Source organism: Lates calcarifer, linkage group LG14 (assembly GCF_001640805.2).
Source record: "Lates calcarifer isolate ASB-BC8 linkage group LG14, TLL_Latcal_v3, whole genome shotgun sequence".
Lineage (NCBI taxonomy): Eukaryota > Metazoa > Chordata > Actinopteri > Centropomidae > Lates > Lates calcarifer.
Window position 1 is genome coordinate 10,185,219 of NC_066846.1, and position 19,388 is coordinate 10,204,606.

Genomic DNA, 19,388 nt, shown 5'->3' on the forward strand with positions numbered 1-19,388 from the left:
AACTGCACAGCACTTTTGGAAAATAGACACACAGGTAACTGATTTCTCAACTGACAATGCAACAGAAGAAAAGCTTGCTCTATCATTCCAACCATCTGGAAGTCTGGCTCAGACTTGAGGCTGATGTGTAACTTTTAATTGGAGAGACAGTGGTGGGAGGCAGAAGAGTAGGAAGGAATGATCCCAGTGGATAGACAGGCAGAGCCTGCTGCCAGATGGACAACCTGAGTTTGCTGGAGTGCACACCATTTCATTCTCAGGCCAATGTGATGCGTGTTCTATTTTACAAAGAGCTTGTTGGAGAGTCGTAGCTTGGCTCAAGATATCTCAAGTGCTGCAAAATGGTGCTATTTTCACGAGACAGAATTAGACAGGGGCAGTGCTTACACTTTCTACTGGAGTGTTTGGCAGCAGACATTTTCCTGGAAAATCATGTCAAGCATCTCACTCATGAGATGACATGCGATGTCATACAGTGGATCCCAGTGCTGACAGTTAAGTGTCAATAGATCGTAACTGATAATGACAGTGGCGAACTTCAGAAATTCATTGAACTAGCAAATGACAAGATGTACATGGTTTGCTTACAGAGAATATATTTATTGCAGTTGTTGACACATCTTGATTATACTAATAATCGCATAACTTAATGCTGCCACATTTAATTGATGTCCAATTTGACCCTGTTATATTAGCAAACTAACTGCATGTTAATGTGTGTCTAAGCTTACAGGGTTAGGTAACATCATGTCATTTGCTTTGAGCCTGAAAGAAGTTGAATATGTAGGGAAATACAGCTGCCAGTCAGGATGCACTTAGCTTAGCTCAGACTGGAAGCAGTGCTAGTTTTGCTCTGTCCAAAGTTTAGCCAGAGACACTGCACAAAAGTAGCTGATAAACTGATGTTTTTCGAGAAATTGATCTTGTTCACGTGCAGGTTGAAAAAACAAGGCATATTATAAACAGTAGAGCTTTAGACATTTTGGTAGACATATTCTTTGGACAACAATGAGCTAGCTGTTTCCCTATACCTCCAGTCCTTATGCTGAGCTAGGCTAAATATGTCCTGGCTCTAGCAAAGCACTGCTTGAGCAGGAAGGAGATTGGCATTGATCCTCACATCTGAGTCTCAGAAAGAAAGCAAAGAAGCAGATTTCCTAAAATATTGACCTTTTCCTTTAAATACGTCAGTGTTTTCTGGCTTGATTTAAATTTTGGCTCTGTTGTAAAATCAGACGCTGGTGTACACATTTTTCTTAAAAATGCAATGCTTGCCCATCCCGCAGTTCTACTTAGGGAATAACCAAGCTAATGCCATACAGTATAATGCTATTTAGTGGGGTTGGGCCTGTTTCCAGTTTCACCAGTGTGATGCATTGTAAGGGCTTACAGTGTATATTTCTGTACACTGACTGCATCAGCATTTGTCATTGCAAGATGATTTGACAAAATAAAAAAGATGTCCATGGCTACATCAGCTGCTGTGGCTGCAGAGATGTGTGTGTGTGTGTTTGTGTTGCAGTGATGTTGCAGTGGTTGCACTGTAATTTACAGTATGTATGAGAGACAGACAGAGAGAGAGAATTAGGGACAGGTTTACTGTTGGTCTGTTGATACACACAGTGGTAGACTTCTTCCACAAAGTTCTCCTCATTGTGAAACTGAATATAAACAAGTAGTTGTGCAGCAGTTCCTGTCTTTGCTTTTTATTCAGCTGCGATGCAAAAATCTGTGCTGTGTGCGAGCTCCTACAAAACTCCAAATGTTGAAGTGACAAATCCTGCGCAGGGCCGCTGTGTTGTGCCGAGTTGTGTTGCATCAACTTTCCCAGCAGTCTCGTCCCACCAGTGTTTCAAAAACAATGTCTTTAGAGCCGGGCAGAATTAGATCTCCACAGACGGCGTGTAGTTCCTGTGCGGGCCATCTGATACGAAGCTATAAAGGACCCCTTCAGGGCTCACTCAGCAATGGTCGCTTGCTGCTTCAGTACAGTTGACTGTCTGTGTAGCTTGTCTCTTTCCCTTTGCTGTGGTAAAGCCTTCAGGAAAATTCACATTTGTGAATCTTGGTGCTGACCTTCATGTGTGTGCTTTGCAGCATCATCATGATCCTGGTGTCTTTTTTTTATTTTTTTTTTTTTAGTGTTTTTGCTGAAGAGCTTACAGTCACTTCACAAATGTGTGATTTTGTGATATTTTTATGAATAGCTCTTAGTCAGCCAATCTAGATATTAGTTGAGTGACCTTGCAGGTTTTTTTTTCAGTTTTCACCAAATTTCCACAAAAGTGGTAAGAAGAGTACTTGTATGCTGCTTGTTGTGAGCAGTACAGAGCCTGGTAGTATGTACTATGGCTAAAGAAGATCCCCAGCATGTTCCTGGCTACATGTATGTGGACACACTACTGGCTACTGACTATTACTGGCGATGATTAGGCACTGCCATAGATCTTCGTTTACATCCAAAAATTATTAAAACCACATCAATAATCACATAATCAAAACACTTTTGCACGTTTCCTATCAGATTACCAGATGTGTATTAATCCACAGCTGAAAATAGTCTCCAACAAATGCTTCATTTACTCCTATTTGAGTAATGTTTGCCTGAAACTACAGTGCCCAGCTGTTTTAGGAAGATACATAGACTTTTATAAGAAGGAGGCACTACATTTAAAAACAAGTACAACTTCAGTAAGAACCAGTGGGTTTGAAGTGCCACAGACAAGTAAGGGAAGTCAGAAAGTATTGAGAGAGGGACTAATAATTAATTGTTGGTTTTAATCTTTCCATTTTATTTATTTTTTTGACACAGTAACAAAAAATATAGAATAATGCCTGCCTAATCCTTTACCATACTCATAATACGTTGTTGTAGCTTAGTTAGAAACTGTGTTTGTCTTTTGATATGTTTCCATTTCTGCCTGACTGTAGAGAGACAATGAGTGTAGCTCTATCAGTCTTTCAGGCATTGCTCACATCATAACCAATAGAGTTTGACATTTCATTTAATTGTGTTGTTTGTATTTTAAATTCATTTATCACATTTGTGCAAACTGGTGTCTGATTGCTTTCCAGGCATGATTGTGGTCTCACTAGAGCTCCAGAGTTGAAAGAAAATCTAAGGGCTGCGTTGTTGACTCAAGCAGTGCCTGATTCAAGGCTATGGTGAATGATGGTCTGAGTTACAATCTGACATGAGTAGACTGATGCCTTCCACTGGATTCACCTGCCTCTTCACTCACTCACACACACACACACACACACCCCTCCCTGCCTTTCTCCATTCACCAGCCTCTTCGGGCATGTGTATGTTTTCCCTTCATTTCACACCTCTCTCGCACTGCATATTCATTTTTCACTACTATTGCCTTTCTGCTACCCCCCACCTATTCGCCCAACCTCAAACCCCTTGACGTGGGAATTCAATTTGTACTGTATGTTTCATTTCTACTCAGATTTAGATTTATTTCATGTTGGCTGCTTTTAATTAACTCTCTGGATATGCAACGAGAGGAGGGTTGGTGTGGTGGTGGTGGTGGGGAGGGGGGCGAGAGAGACAGAGAGATAGATAAAAACTCCTCACATCCGCCAATGAGTTACACCGGCAATCATTTACCACTTAGACAGTAGTGCAGAAGCCCCCTGTTCGTTGCCCTGGCAACCGGTGCCTTGGTGATTGATTCCTTGCCAGTGTGGCATCGCTGCGGGGAATAGAGCGCGTGAGCTTAGCGTGCTCACTACATCTTTCTAATTAAAATGGGATTACAGAGTCATCGCCGTTGTATGTTCAAACAAATGCAAGGCTGTGAAGGAAATCAATTTTGGTAAATGTCAGGGCTGTTAAATACAACTATGGATAAACAAAATGTAAGCAAGCTCAATGCACTGATATGCACACTCCATGCACACTATACATGAGGATGTAGCCTCCGTGCGATTTGCATGTCGGGGTTGTAACAACTGACAGCAACAGTGCATTCCTCCGTCCAGCAGTCGGGTTTGATTGACAGTGCATGAATCATGTTATGCAGCACAAATCACCAGACACAACAATTAGTCTGTTTGTTGCTGTCTGCTAATCAGAAAATATTCTTCAAATTGGAGCTTAATGTACATCTTAAATGAACAACGGTTTCTTAATGTAATTGGATTAGGCAAGTCAATCATATCTGTGCAGTTTATGCTGTTGTCTTTCAGACTCGTGTGTACTCGGGGGCTAAATATTCTCCCATGCACAGAGCTGAGACTTGATTACTTCACATTTTACAGTGGCTGCTTGCACTTGAGGATACTGTAGCATACTGATATTATATTTCAAAACATGATCGTGCATACATATGAATGAGAAATTAATGCAGGGGGCACTAGATGGTGCAGCAGAGGTAGGGGAATAACAAATAATGTAACACAGTGTAGTAGCATCTGACAAATGGTGCTGCAGAACGGATGGGTTCCATTTTAATTATATACAATAATTCTAGTATTTTGGTTAGACCAGTGCTCTCCTTACTTGCTTTTATAACCACCAGGATTCACTGCACATTTATATCTATAGCAATCTGCTGGTACTATATTGTTCAAGGACAAAACTTCAACTTTGCCATTCTTCAATATAATTGTGTACTTGAGAATCACTTTCTTAAGTCTGTAATTCTTGATATTTAGTGGGCTCTTGAAGCCAACGATGACCTCAGAGTGGCCCTGGAACGCCTGAGTGTAAAAGAGCAAAAAATATAGAGAGCGTGCAAAGCGAGCGAATGAGCGGAACCAGAACGAGGGGAGCGTGGCACACAGAGCAAAAGAAAAACGAGGTCTTGCTCTCGGTTTTCAGATTTCAATCACTACAATGCAGTTAGCAAGGTGTAACATAGTGCCTTGGGCCTGTTCCCAAGCGGAGCTCTTTGGCACTGGCTGTGTGGGATGTGTCATTACAGCAAAGGTAATAATAGACCAGGGAATTTATAATGTGACGCTTTTTACGTGCCTATGAAAGAGAGCCTGAAAGCCTGAGAGTGTTGGCAGAAAAAAAGGGAAAAAAATCATGTCTGGTTGTAAACAACGGAAAGCCTATTATTGGCTGATATGTCATGCGGCTGAAACATATATTAAACCTCTCATGAAGGACCTTTGGAATGGAACACACTTCAATTTCACCCGTATAGAAATACAAAACAAGTCTACCTGCAGACCTGGGGTGTGCACCACGAGTCCCATGTACCCTTACTATATCACTGCATGAAGCAAAGATTTTTACACAGCTCTCTGTGAATAACAAACTACTCTCTGAAATGAAAGTGCAGTTACAGCCTTATGAAACTGAGTGCTCAGATTAGGCATAAATCACATTCCTTCATGTTTTGCCCTTTCAATCCTTACTCAGATTGGTTTCCTGGCTTTTCTGCTCAGCGAGCATGCTAACACGTTTTCTTTTTTTCCTTTGTGTTGTGAGAGAAATATTAGAAGCAGCATGATGCTTGTCATTGCCCTTTAAATTGTATAAATTGGGAACATATCCATTTGTGCGAATGCCATTCAGCACATCACCTGGCTGCGTGCACATGGCTGCGATTAACACACCAAACAGACTTTTCTTTTAATGCAAATCAGCTGCAGGTTGTCACTGCCATGTCAGGCAAAGGTCTTTATACTTTTAGTAGCCAAAAAAGTAAGATTTTCAATTACTTTTAGCTCGGGGGATTGGACTGTTGGACAGTCTGTCCATCACTTTGGCTCAGACTGAAATATCTTAACAAGTACTGGATGAATTGCCATTTATGGCTCCCAGAAGATGAAGTCTACTGACACCACGAGGTTGACATTTTAGGTTTTTTTTGTTGAATGTCTCAACAACTATTAGATGGATTACCATCACATTGGGTACAACTATCCATGGTGTCAAGAAGATGAATCCTGATGACTTTTCATTGAGTGTCACCATCAGGTCAAAGTTTTCACTTATCCAGTGAAATATCTCAACATCAAATAGATGGATGGGCACGCCATTTTGTACAGACATTCATGGATCCCAGAGGGTGAATCTTAATGACTTTTCCTCTAGAGTTTCTGTGAAAGTTGAAGTTTGTGTCAAGTTCTGAATGGATTGCCATAAAACCTGGAACAGATGTTTGTCCTCTCCTCAGGAAGACTTTTAATAACTTTCCTGATCATTTAACTTTTCATCTAGTTAAATCATCAGGTGAGAAATGACCATCCTCAGTATTTGTGTGTGGTGCTAATTAGCAATTGTTAGCACACTGAGACGCTAAACTAAGATGGTGAAAATGATAATCATTATATCTGCTTAAAACATCAGCATGCTAGCATTGTCATTGTGAGCATGTTAGCATGTTGATGTACAGCAGTGCTACGTGCAGCCTCGCAAAGCTCCTTGTGCGGCTGCAGACTGTTAGTTTTGTTATCGCTGAGATTCCTGACCATCAAAACACAATGTAGTGTCTTTTGACTGCTCTGTGAGTGGTTACATTACATTATCCAAGTTGTGTTGTTGTTATCAACCCCACCACTTTTCACTCCACTCCAAATGGGTTAAAAGCAATAAAGTGCTTACACTTTCTTTGTACCTATTTCTGCTGTTTACCCAGGATAACAGTAATGGGAGCCTGAATTCTCCAAGTGGCTTAACTGACTGAAGGAGGCTGACAGTGTACTGTTTTATATGTGTGTGTGTGTGTGTGTGTGTGTGTGTGTGTGTTTTTTTTTTTTTTTCCCTTTTGGGGCGTGTGTTAAAAATCACACATACGTGAGCGCGAACGGCGTTGGGTTCGCTCTCCTCTTGAGCGGAGAAGAAAACCATCTGGGATTGTGTTTGTGTTAAGCAAAGTGCAACGGCTTTCCTCTCTCTCATTCACACAGGCGCCTGGCGTCATGTAGGGACTAATGTGGAATCTAAATCTGGACCTTGTTGATAGAAAATGGCAGGTCACACTGTTTGGCATGTGACTCTCACAAACCCCAGTGCAGGCAATGGTGCTAATAGATAATTGCCAGCTTAATAGGAGGTGACATGTTGTATGATGTTGTACGCTGAGCCAGTGACTCTGTCTCCAAATAGCACTTTTTCTATGTCAGGTAGAGGCCTTGAACAATATTTATTCATTTAGTTTTCTTTTATAATTATTTCTTTACTTCACAATCTGCTTGTTCAGTTAAATGTTTCTTGTGCTGCAACCTTTCACTACTGTTACTACTGCAACTGCACCAACATAATATCTTTATTTATATTAAACTGACAGATACAAACATATTTCTCGCATGAAAAATAAGCTTTCTTGCTTCTTCTTGTGAACTTTTGTTCATGGATTGCAACAATTGGCGTGCAGAGCTCTCTCACAGACACACACACACCCTCATCATAACTGTCCACTGTGTACTCACCCCCCCCTTCGCCTCCCACTCATCCTACTGATTGGAGTTGTCAGGAGTCAGAGGGTCACAGTAGAGGATGTCAATAGGCCTCATTCACAGACACAGAGAAGCACACACACACACACACACACACACACACACACAGAGCGAAGCAATAAAGGAGAGAAGCAGACAAAATGACAGACAGACAGTAATACTGTCCTGTCTTAAGTATGTATAAACACACCCCACAATCACCCCATCACGTCAACAGCTGTGCATCAGCTCGCTCTCCTACTCTCCACGGTCGCGTGCGGTGATGCCAAGAGCATTCAATTTATATTCATTATTCACCCTATTCAACTGGCTTGATTTCAGTGATTGGATATACCCTCTACCACCTACTGGCTCCTCCCCCCGCTTCCCTCAGTCCCATGGGAAGGCTCAATGTCTCCCCTCAGCTCCTAGAGTGGATAGCTGTACGTATGTGTGTGTGGCTGTGTGTTTTTTTATGTATGTTAAATGGTGCTGGGTGTGTGGCAGTGAGAAGGCTCATGGGATATGAGTAGATAGAACATATAATTTGATGGATTTGATCTGGACATAAAACAAAACAAAAAAAAAGAGACAGGAAAAAAAATGTACAGCAAGGTTCAGGGTTTTTTTTACAAATCATTTGAGATTGACACTTAAACACAAACTAGCAGGTAATGTATTTTATTTTCATCTGCCTTTGTCACAAGTGTTGGAGAGTACCACTGCGTGTGGAGGGGAAAAACAAGTTGTATAAACCCTTTTATGGCTCCAGAGGAAGCTGAGTCAGCTTCTGTCGGGGCTGAAAACTACAAGAAAGAAGTGAGAGTTTGTAGCTCGCCCTTCGTCTCTGCTCGAGGTCAGTGGCTTGAGGCTACATTAGCTGTTAGCAGCATAACACACCTGAATCTCTGGCTGAGCTGTCAGCGTGTTAGCTGTGGCTAATGCAGGCACCAGGTTTTGACAAGGAAGAAGACTGTGAGGAAACTGTATGGTTCTGCTGCATCAGTTTAGATTGAGTTTGTTCAACCAACAAGTGGCATGTATACAAATCAATACATGGTATTCTGATTGTAAGTAGTTGAAATAATTAGATTAAAATCTCATCAGAAAGGCCGAAATGTGCATGAAAATTTGTATTGAAGCCTTGTTAAATCATCTTGGTAGGTATAATAACAATCTGCTTCATACCTCCTGGGTCTATTACAATTAGCTTCAGGTAACTGGTGAAACCACCAACACGCAGCTTCTCAGTAACAACATGCTCATCAGAAAGAATCAGGAGCAGCGCAGCCCAGCTGAGAAGCAAAAGCGACATTTGTTTGACGAGACATTGGCTCGGCTATCTTTATCTCTAACCATAAGCAGAGGCAACCACACACAGAAGCTCACAGGCAGTTTGCGCTCAAATTGTTTTGGGCACCTGTCATCCCCTATTATAATTAGCAAGTGGACGTCTAAATAATTGCCATCAGGCTGCGTCTGCTGTATCAGTGTTGGTAGCCAGAGCCCCATCCTTCGCCTTTAGTTCTAGTATTATTTAAAGGGCCAGGCGCGCCTTCGCGAAAGCAGTGCCCCCAGCAAAGTCTTAAGCTGTGTCTTCAGTCGGCGACAGCATCTGGAGCGCTGAAAATAATTAACTGACACGAGAGGGTTTGGTGTTGGCGTCGCCATTTGTTTTGTCCACACTTGTTCCTGACGCACACAAACACCCATATGCACGCTCGTACAGGCAGCTTTTGATCATAATTGTGACACTGCCAGGAGAGAAGGAGGTAACACGCTCATCCCAGTGGGAATTGAGGACGGTTGTAAAAGTAAATGAGGCAGATGGGTCTGTCTTGAAATGTAGCGTGAAAAAAAAAAAAAAGCTCCTTTGAGGAATAAAGATAGAATAGTTAAGATGAAGCACTTGTGTAATTTGAAAAGGGCTGTACTGAACAACTATATTACTACATGATTTTACAAACCTATAGTTTGATATTTTTACAGAGAGAGAGTCTATAAATCAATAAAGTGTGGTCCTGTATCATTGATAACTTGATAAGCATACAGCAGCATGTGCACCACGCAAAATATCCAGCTCTGCATCTACTGACTGACTTGTCTGTTGGGTAAAATGCAGGTGCAGTGCCATCATCCTCTCATTGTGTGTGTTTGTGAGTGTGTGTCAGAACTGAGCCTGCTACTATAAAGAGCTACGCTCCAGGGTCGGTGAGAGCTGTCCCGGAGTGTATCGCCAGCCGTAGCGTGACAACTTGACTCACACTTGTCGTTCTCTCCTCTCCCTCTTTCCCCCCGATTAGACCTTTGCAGGGTGGAGATGTATGTCAGGACCTCACACACACGCACGCATGCACACGCACACATACACATATAAATATATATATACAGCATATTCGCAAAGAGATGTTGTCTGTGGGAAGACTGCAGGTCAACGGGCTTGTCTCCATCAGCCCCCTCCTTCAGGGCCTCGAAGCTGGTGGAGGTCACTGCTGCTCAGCAGCGCCCTCACTGAGCTGATAGCGGCGCTGCTTAGATTAGCCAGTCAATGACGTTCAGTTTAGTCCAACAACAGCTGCTGCCTCTCCAAACCAGCCACTTTCCAGAAAAACATCTCCCGGGCTTCTTAATGCCCCCCAATACACATAAAAACACACAGTAGCACACACACACACACACCCTTCCCCATCCCCCATATCACCCTTCCCCCTTACTCTGTTGTTCTACAGGCTACCTCTGTCATACTCATAGGCTTCCTTTGTTGTTATCTCACTGCACAGTTGTGTATGTATGTGTCAGCATGCCTGTGTGTATGTGTGTGTGTGTGTGTGTGTGTGTGTGTGTGTGTGTGTGTGTGTGTGTGCACATGCTTGTTTGTCTTTCTCTCTCGCCTTTTAGTTCTCTAATTTGTCTGACATGTCCTGAAAAGCCCCCATTTGAAGAGACATTAGCAAAGCACCGCTCAGAGTGCAGTGGTGTCTACAGAAATCACTTCCTGTACAGAAATGGATAGGCTCTTCTGTGGGGCTCTGTTCTCACAGTGTCCCCTGAAAGCCCCGGACTACCAATGTCACTTCCACTAACTACCTATTATGATCCTGGCACAAGTTTCGGGTACTCAAACAGAGCCTGAAATTTAGGCCCTCTGGCCAGATGTGGTACAAATCAAGACTGGCAAAAGAAAAAAAAAAAACAGCATGAAGAGAAGTGCTGTGAATCTGTGTCTAAACTGACATTATTGTGTTAGGGTAGCTGCTGCTCAGTGAGCTATTAGCCCAGCCTTTTCTGTGTGGTCTATTTTCCTTGGTGCCTGCTCAGCAAGCGCTCTCCGTGGTGCTGACTTAGATGGGGCAAACTGGTGCTGTCCATGGTGCTATCATCACTGGTCCTATTTCAGTTGGTCCTTGCTGAGCTACAGCTGACTGTGTTTGCTTTTGTTGGCGCTGTCCTTTGTGCTACCTCATCTGTTTCTAGCAGAGCGCATGCCATCCGCAGTGCTAACGCTGCTGGTTTGGGCCGTGATGCAGTTTGAGCTGCCCAGTAACCACTTAGTGCAAGCAGAGCCAATGTCTGCCACAGATTATAAGGTGCTAACTGCCACTCTGGATTCACTTTCTGAATCCTCAGGAGCAACCTTTTTTATAACCAGCTCATATCCTGCCAGTTAAATGTGTATCAGGAAGCAGATTTGTCATTGCTCGAGCTTATGGGATCTAGCTTCGTGCAGGAGCCGTGGCATTTTCCTGAGGAGCAGTGAGGATTTTCCCTGTTCAGTATTGGTGAGTCAGTGTGCGCTGCAGTAAGGGGAGTGTCATTGGCGCTCTATCCGGCGCACTGCAACTTCAGTTGACCACATTTTGCGCCATCTGCTGCCCGTCTGCTCTCAGCAGGATGGCATGGTGCATTCAAGTTCCGATGCATTTTATTGGCTGAGCAGTTTAAAGAATTTTTCCAACATCACACAAACCTCTTTAATTCATATTTTTCACTTTCCTTATCAAGGTCTAACCAGGTGACATTTCTAATTTCAAATCTCACAGAAAAAAAAATATTCCAGTAATGGTAAAATGCCAGAGAGGCAGAGTTAAGATTAATATCTGGTTTGTACCATTTGCATCAGTAAAAGTAGACTTTAGTGTTGTTGAAAGTTTTCTCTGGGAAACTGTTAAGCTGAGGAAGTAAGCCCCCAAGATCCTTATGCGCCTTGATGATGATCTTAGTCAGCAGATGACAGCCTAAGTAAAAGACACTCATTAAATATCTGGCATTTGCTATGTGAAAAAGCACCTGAGCTCTCGTTCCCTGAGTATTAATGTATATAGTTTATGAACTTTTTACTTTGTTTAAGGTGAGGTGCATCTTTGTTTTACAACACTGCAACTTACAACATACAGTGCCAACAAAACTTTGCATATTATCAGGTAAAGGATCACTGTGTAACATTTATGGGGATCCTAAAACTAATCATTGTGTTTTCATTTACTTAGAATGAGCCATTTATGTCTACATAGGGAGCAGGTCTTCTTCCACGGAGTTCGCCATGTTGCTCCACCATGTTGCTCTGCCATTTTTCAACAACTAAATATAATATCTACATATAGCTATATAAACTAACGTCTTCACTTGACAGGCTAATTGTTGCGGTAGTTGACGACATTTTTGTCACCTGATGTCCACCATAGACTCTCTGACATGCTTGGAAAGGGAGGGGCAAGGGGCAGGTATTCAGTTGGTTGTAGTCTGCATTCTCACCACTAGATGGCACTAAATCCTACACACTGGTCCTTTAAAACCTAAGAATAACTGTAAATCAGTGCTAGATATGACTCAAACTGTTGCTTAGTAAAGCTCTTGTGTCATCCATGGGGCAAGCATAGTTCCAGTTGTGAAGTCCAGGGTTTTATTTATGTCATGCTGCTTGTTTAGATGTTGCTGCTTAAAGTAGTATAAACAAATTAGCTTTATACATATGGGTGCTGTGAGGCTGGGTTCACTTTGATCTAATTTGGTGAGGTTTCATCTAATGATATGAGGGCATCTCTTAAAATAGTAAGCTTGCATGGACTTGATAGCCACGTAACAAGGAGAGACAGGAATTATAGACCAGATATGGAGATGTTTAGCAGAAGACTTATTTTTTTATTTCAAGCCTCATATCTAATTACATCAGCACATACACTTTACCTTACACACTAATAATATTCAAGTATAATGCTCTCTATCAACACTCTGCTGCTGAACTTAAATTAGTTGCTTATTTAATAAGCAACTTGTCTTAGAAATGCTGGCGTGACAGCTCTCCACATAAATTGCACTCCTACACCTCTGTCTCCCACATACAAATGCTTCAGCATGTCCCTCAGTTCACTTTGGGGTGACCAGGGAGCTTTTCTCAGCCAGTGCATCTCAGCACTCAACAAATGAATTGGCATGTGAGGCAGTGGAGCTTCAGTGTGTAAGAGAGCACAGGGACTGGCACTCTGGCAGGTTACAAACCTTGGCAAGGGCTGATGTTAATTAAAGGCTCTGTTCAGCACTTTCCAAATTAGATGTGAAATGTTAAGCAGGAGGGGTTTGCCGTTAACGCGGCGCTTGGCGAGACCTCTGACCCCAGCCGAGGGCAGCGCGTCCTTGAGACATAATTGTTCTCACCTTGAGTGCTGGTTCAACAGAAGGAGCAACGGGAGAGTCAAGAGAGGAGCAAGGTGAAAAAGTGTACAGAGCTTCCTTTTGCTATAGAATGAGCTACTTGTACGTTTTCCTTCTTCCATTAAGCTGTTGAGAGGTTGAAACGATTTGCTTCTCACCCTCTCTCACCCTTGTTCGTGTGTTTTGATTGCCACAGGAGGAATGTATTGGATTGCAACCATTCAAGGGATACACCAAATCAGCCCATTTTCGTTTATCAAATGTTGGAAGTCTGATTTGAGCAGCTGCCAGCTTTCTGTCTCTCATGTTGTCTGAAATAGATTTTTTTCTTTCCCAGCTCCTGAAGCTAACGGTGCTTGGCACCGTACCAAGATGATCCCAGATAAAGATATTTTATGAGATGGTGCAGACGAGTACTCTCCAGTGTGCAGCCCCAGTTATGTCGAGAGCTCGCTTTTGTCTGTGCGTACTTGTCCATCACGCATTTACTCCCATTTCCTGCATTTCCTTGGATTCATGTCACATGACTAATTGAGCATGCAGTCAGACATTAGTTGTTTATTTTTTTAACACGACTCCCTTACAAAATTGACATTTTTGATCTTAGCATCCACACTTAGGCAAGCAGAAATGATAAACTTGTCAAAATTCTCATGTTGGTATGGATGCGATGAATGCATAACCTGTCATTACCAAACCCTGACTGTTCCTACAGCTGCACAACCACCTACTGAGCGCTTTCCCTCAGCAGACGGTGATCATCACTTGCAAAACCATCAGAAAAGAGCATGTTGATTTGTACATGAGAGTCGCACGCTTCCTGCTATTACAGTATGTTGCAAGATGACAGCGTTACCCCGGAAGGGGACCAAGTCATGAGCAGAGGAGACACAGAAGTAGGTCAGCTCCTAGGCGTTTGTTACATCATACATATTCATAAACAGCACCCAGTTGTTGCAGAGTGAACTCACACCACACAGACTGTTTATTCTGCTCATTGGGCCCCTCTTCTCTGTTTAAATGTTAAGTAGTGATTACGCATCATCACGGTAATATGAGTGTTTGACTCTGACTGCTGCATTTACATGCATTTTACTGCTATTACATGAATTATAGACTATTATTCATGTTAACACCTCACCACCTCACTAAGGCGTGCATTTATTTGGGTTTAAAACATCTACACATTATTGGAAACACAGAACAAGTTAGGACAACACATGATTGAAAGCATTTTAGGAAATATGCTTATTTGCTTTACTGCCAAGAGTGAAATGAGAAGACTGATATCATAAGCATATTTAACATAAAGACCAGAAACCTGGGCAAACAGCTAGGGCTGGCTCTATACGAAGGTTGGGGTTATGTGCCAGACTATGTCCTAGCTGAGAGCAGTCATTCTGCTGCTTCCCTGGCAACTTCAAGGTGGTGACAAGACACCAGGAAGTCACTGCTTCCGGCCAAGAAGTTGTCCTGTGAACACCACCCTGTAAAACCTCAATGTGTCTTTTTGACACTTTGGTATAGATTAAACAAGATATGAGTTAAATACTGAGCCTCAGAGGTGTTCAAATGAGATTTATTGAATACAGATACAATGTTTCAACTTTTGTCTTCATCAGGTAATGCAAATTCCCTGGGGCAAGAACATCTCTATATAGTAATATAACTTATATAATTAATATACTCAGTAAGCATTTTCTTACACCAGTAAGTTCATCTGTGTGTACAAAAAAACTCTCACACTCTCAGACCAGCTCCCTGTATGCAGTCTTTAGGCTAAGTTAAGCTAACTGGCTGCTGTTTGTAGCATCTTATTAAACTTTTAAGTCTTGGCAAGTCAGTGTTTTTCCCCAAGTGCTTTTAATTCTCCTGGATTTTACAACCATAGTTAGAAAAAGCTAAATACTGCTTATATTTTTTGTCTGTAAAGATAGCAAAAAATGCCCCTCACAGTTTTCACATAACCTTATGTATTCAACAGTCAACAACCCAGACAATAGTACAAACTAGTGCAGGGAGGATTATAGTATACTTACATGTTTACTACATAATGCGTACTTCCTTTGTTAAGCATGTAAAAAATTACAATTGAAACATCTTACAGTATTCTAAAGATCATATCACATTCTGTGTTGTCACTGATGCTCGCCACGTGCAGTATTGGCTTATATAATTTGATATAATAGCAGTTGTGCAGTGAATGGAGCCATTCTTAATTTCAGCACATCCTAGCCGTGGTGCCGCACTTGTCCTTCAACCGCTGTGGATAAAAAAGAGAGTTGCAGGAGAGTGTGGGAGAATGAATACAAACTGAGTCAGTCACAGGGCTGTGAATTGCACTGATAGTTCAAAACATGATGCTATTTCTGCCAGCTACTGTTATTCACTCACCTCTAATACAATCAGACACTCCAACACAACGATTATGCAGGGGGCGAGATTGACCTCTTCTCAACTCCCAGCAGCCTGAGCTACAGTTTCAGAATCATTTGTGAGATTTGGGCAGAAAAAAGAGAGAAACATAAAGAAATGGGAGAAAATTATAATGTTCTGTATAAGATTCAAATGCATTTTCTATTATGTAACACCTCCATTATTACCTTTGTTGAGTTAATTTTTGATAACATAGCTTCTTTTATGAAAATAAGAATAATTTGCACCTCTGGGTGGTCGTGTTTGGTGCCAGCAGGTGGCTGTTAATGTTATTGCCAACCCCTTCGACAGTATCTGAAAGGCCTCTTGTTCATTGTTACAGCCTGCCATAAACATTTCATTACAGGAATCCTTAACCTATATTTTAACCATCCCCTGCTCCCCTCTCTGCAATCAGAGCAAGTTCATCAGTCGAGGAGAAAAAAAAACCTGCAGGAAATGGAGAAAACTGAGCTGGAGAGAGGGTGGTGAGGGTGACAGGAAGGCTTGGAGGAGCTCAAGCTGAAAATATTGAAGGCGAGGAGAATGTTAAAGTCCAAATGAAAAGAAAGAAGGGGATGATAGATGGCGGGGGAATAAAAGAGGTTACGGAAGAAAGTGAATAGGAACCAACATGGAAAGCTTGAGCACGCTGCCAGTCCTTATTTTATAGAGCAGCCCTTTGCAGACAACAAAGCAAACTCCTACATGTGCCTGCTAGTTGACATAATCTCGCTAAAGGTGTCTGTTGCTTGTGTGAGTGTGAGGTTCAAGGGTGGCCTCACTGCATTGCCTTTGTTTTGTTAAGCATGGCCGCAGCACACATTGCACCAACTCCCAGGCTTCTTTTCTTAGAGCTGCAGAGAAATTGCCTTGCCTATTGATCTGTTCGCATGTAAACAGAGCATCTCCAGTCTCCAGCTCAAGGTATGTATGCACAGGAGATTTCTGACAGGATGGCATATACTATACAGTGTATTCCTCCTCTTCTATTTTTGTACACGGCCTCTGTGATTTAACAACCCTCTTGATAGCGTCTAGTGCTAAAAGCGAAGTACAGTACACTTCCTGAAGGGGAAAATGTCAGTGTCAATTTTGCTTCAACATGGAATCATTTGTCCTACATTTTCCATATGAATACTCCCAAAATGCAGAGGAAACCATTTCATCCTATGCACGACAATAAACAATTGTTGATCTGATTACTGAAGTGAGCCATTATGCTAATTAGGTTTAATTTGCGCACTAACAAAAGATGTCGGATGAAAACAGGCTCACGCTGTTAATTTATGCTCGCTCTGATTGTGAAGCCATGACATCCATTGACCGTATGACTGATAATCTAATCCATGCAGCCATTAGACCATAAGCATGGGGTCTTTTTGGTACACTGTACATCGGCCTTAGGTTATGTCGGCCTGACTGGTGGAGAGACTATTCAAGAGGCTTTACTCGCCCTGTGTTCCCTGCTCTGGGTACTTCTGTACGCCTGGCTGCTCTCCCTGAGTCTTTCTCCTCCCCTCCTCCTCTTCCTCCACCCTACCCCCCCCTCTCACCGTCACCACTCTCTCCATATACGACTGGGCTGCTGCAAGGGGTCAGATGTCACCCACTTGGGATTCTGCGTCTCCTTTTGTCATTGCTGAGCCTGATGATTGGTGCGTGTGTGTCTTCGTGTGTGAGGAAGAGAGAGAGAAATAGGGCAAGGAATCTGAGAGTATGCAAGAAAGTGCTGGAGAGAACATTCTTGTGTGTACGCCTGTGATTTTCTGGAGGAGTTTAAGGGGATCGGGGGTGGGTTAGGGACAGATCCCCTCTTCTTGGTGCTATAAAAATAGCCATTACAGCATGGAAAATCACAGCTTGCCTCTCGGACACACCACATCTGTACTAGGTTCGGCAAGAAATAGGTGCTGGGGGAATTGTGTTGGGGGCTGGTATCTTTATGGGCAACCAGCTGAGACCACATGCAAGGAACATGCTAATTGGTATTCAGGCCAGGGCTGTGACAGCTTCCCACACAGTCCTTACCGATTACACATTCCTTTCTGTTGCCACGGTGCCGGGCCCTGGCGAGAGTCTCCTCGACGACAGGGACGAACCTGTCCACTTCCAGAAACCCCAGTAAATCCCCAGATCCATCAGCACCAGGCAATTAAACTGGAGTCTTTTCAGCCTCTTCGCACTTGTGTTTCTCACCGTCTTCTCTATCCTCAGGTCTCCGGCTCCTTTGTTTGTGGTTAATTCTGCAGTGAGAGACACTGTGGTCAGCATGGTTCACTTGCAAAATGATTCTATTATGCTTTGGCTGTGGTGTCAGCCACTTTTTGAGATCCATAACAGATATTCAATGACTTAATGGGATGTCAATCTTAATAAGAGTGAACATCGATTAGCATACATGTTTTTGATATACTTCATTTATTGGATGTGTCATTGTCTCTCAGCCTATTGGTATATATATGGGCACAGTGGTTATTTTACGTGACAAATATCTAACAGAGATTGCAACATTGTCCATTTGGATAAATTTGTGGCTTTGGCCGTCACCCATGTCACTATTAGTCCACATTAAGCTGAATGGGGAACAGCATGGATGTTAGAAATACTCAAAATACAAACTAGAGCTAGAAATGGAGTTTTTATTTAATCATCAGTTAGTCTGTCCAATGTCTCACAATTATTTTTATGACTAATTAAAGATGTATCAGCTTCTTTTCAGGATTTGCACAGCAATTCACTGCATGCATATAAACAGCATTGTACAGTACAAACTACAGTTTCTTTATACTTACTTTTCCTTTTCTTTGTAGTTTTTCTCACCTGTCACAATTAGTTGACAGAAGTTTGAAGCTTTCCTCCAGAGTCTGACATCTTGTCATACAAGTAACATACTAGTATGACAAAGAGAGACAAACATATCATTGCTGTGGTCACCTCTGCTGCTCTCACACTCCCTCTGACTTCTTTTCTCTCTCAGTTATGGTTTACACAGTTGTCAGTGTGAAGAGACTAATAAGTCTGCGGGCCTTTCGGCATTTACCACACCTGGAAATAGCATTTTTCCTGTTTATACCCTGCTTTGCACCTCTCCCAGTCATAGTTATTACAGCCTATATTAAGAGCCCACTGTTTGGCAACACGCAGCTGTTGAGATGCAACAACTCCTGCATTGTTAATTTGTCTGACCTTTTGTTTTGTCTAGCTGCAAAGTGGGAGGCTACCAATCTGAAGAAGGTAGAGGAAGCCTATGATACAGTCAACATGGAAATAAGGTAAGGGAATGATAGCAAGGAAATAGAAAGCAGAGGTTAGCTTTCATTGTCTCCTGATCTGTGGCTACAGCCTCATCATTTTTCAGATGCATTTGTTTCTCACATTGCTATAGTGTGCAGGGTGGCATGGTATGTAACAGTGTCTTGAAATAGACTCAATCCTTCTGTGCTAAAGTAGTGAGGAAAGCTGCACTGTAATGAATTTGCACTGTGTGATACCTGAGGCTAATTTTAACAAAGAAAAACAAACGCTATGAGTTGCCTACTGTGCTCTGGTGGGTAGGCCTCTTAACATACTTACAGCAGAAGACTATCTGCCTATGAATTATTCATACTTCTTTGTGGCATTTTTTTTTAAAGATTGACATGGTATAAATGAGTGTGGCAAACACTGTAATTATTTTGTATTAATGGAAAAAATGACCTCCTGTCCTAACAAATTACTTAAATTTCCATCCACAAAATATTTCATCCTCAAATACGATATTAAGACATGTAATTTCAACCTCTAACTACTTCCTAAAATTACAGTACACAGTCATACCCCAACATGCTCAAACAGCTGAGTTTGGGGGGGGCATGGCCTGAGCAGGTTTTTCCTGTTACATGCTTTTGCTCCCTCTCAAATGTTTTCACAGAGCTCTGAGC

At 42.2% G+C, this 19,388-nt stretch overlaps 1 protein-coding gene across 1 annotated transcript in view; it reads left to right on the top strand.

Moving 5' to 3' along the window:
* Positions 1-19,388, top strand: part of LOC108890918 (glucosidase 2 subunit beta) — a 116,524-nt gene that overhangs the window by 60,736 nt on the left and 36,400 nt on the right. The window contains exon 11 of the mRNA XM_018687991.2: positions 18,671-18,740. Within this exon, the coding sequence (XP_018543507.1) occupies positions 18,671-18,740 (70 nt within the window). The remainder of the gene's footprint in view (positions 1-18,670; positions 18,741-19,388) is intronic.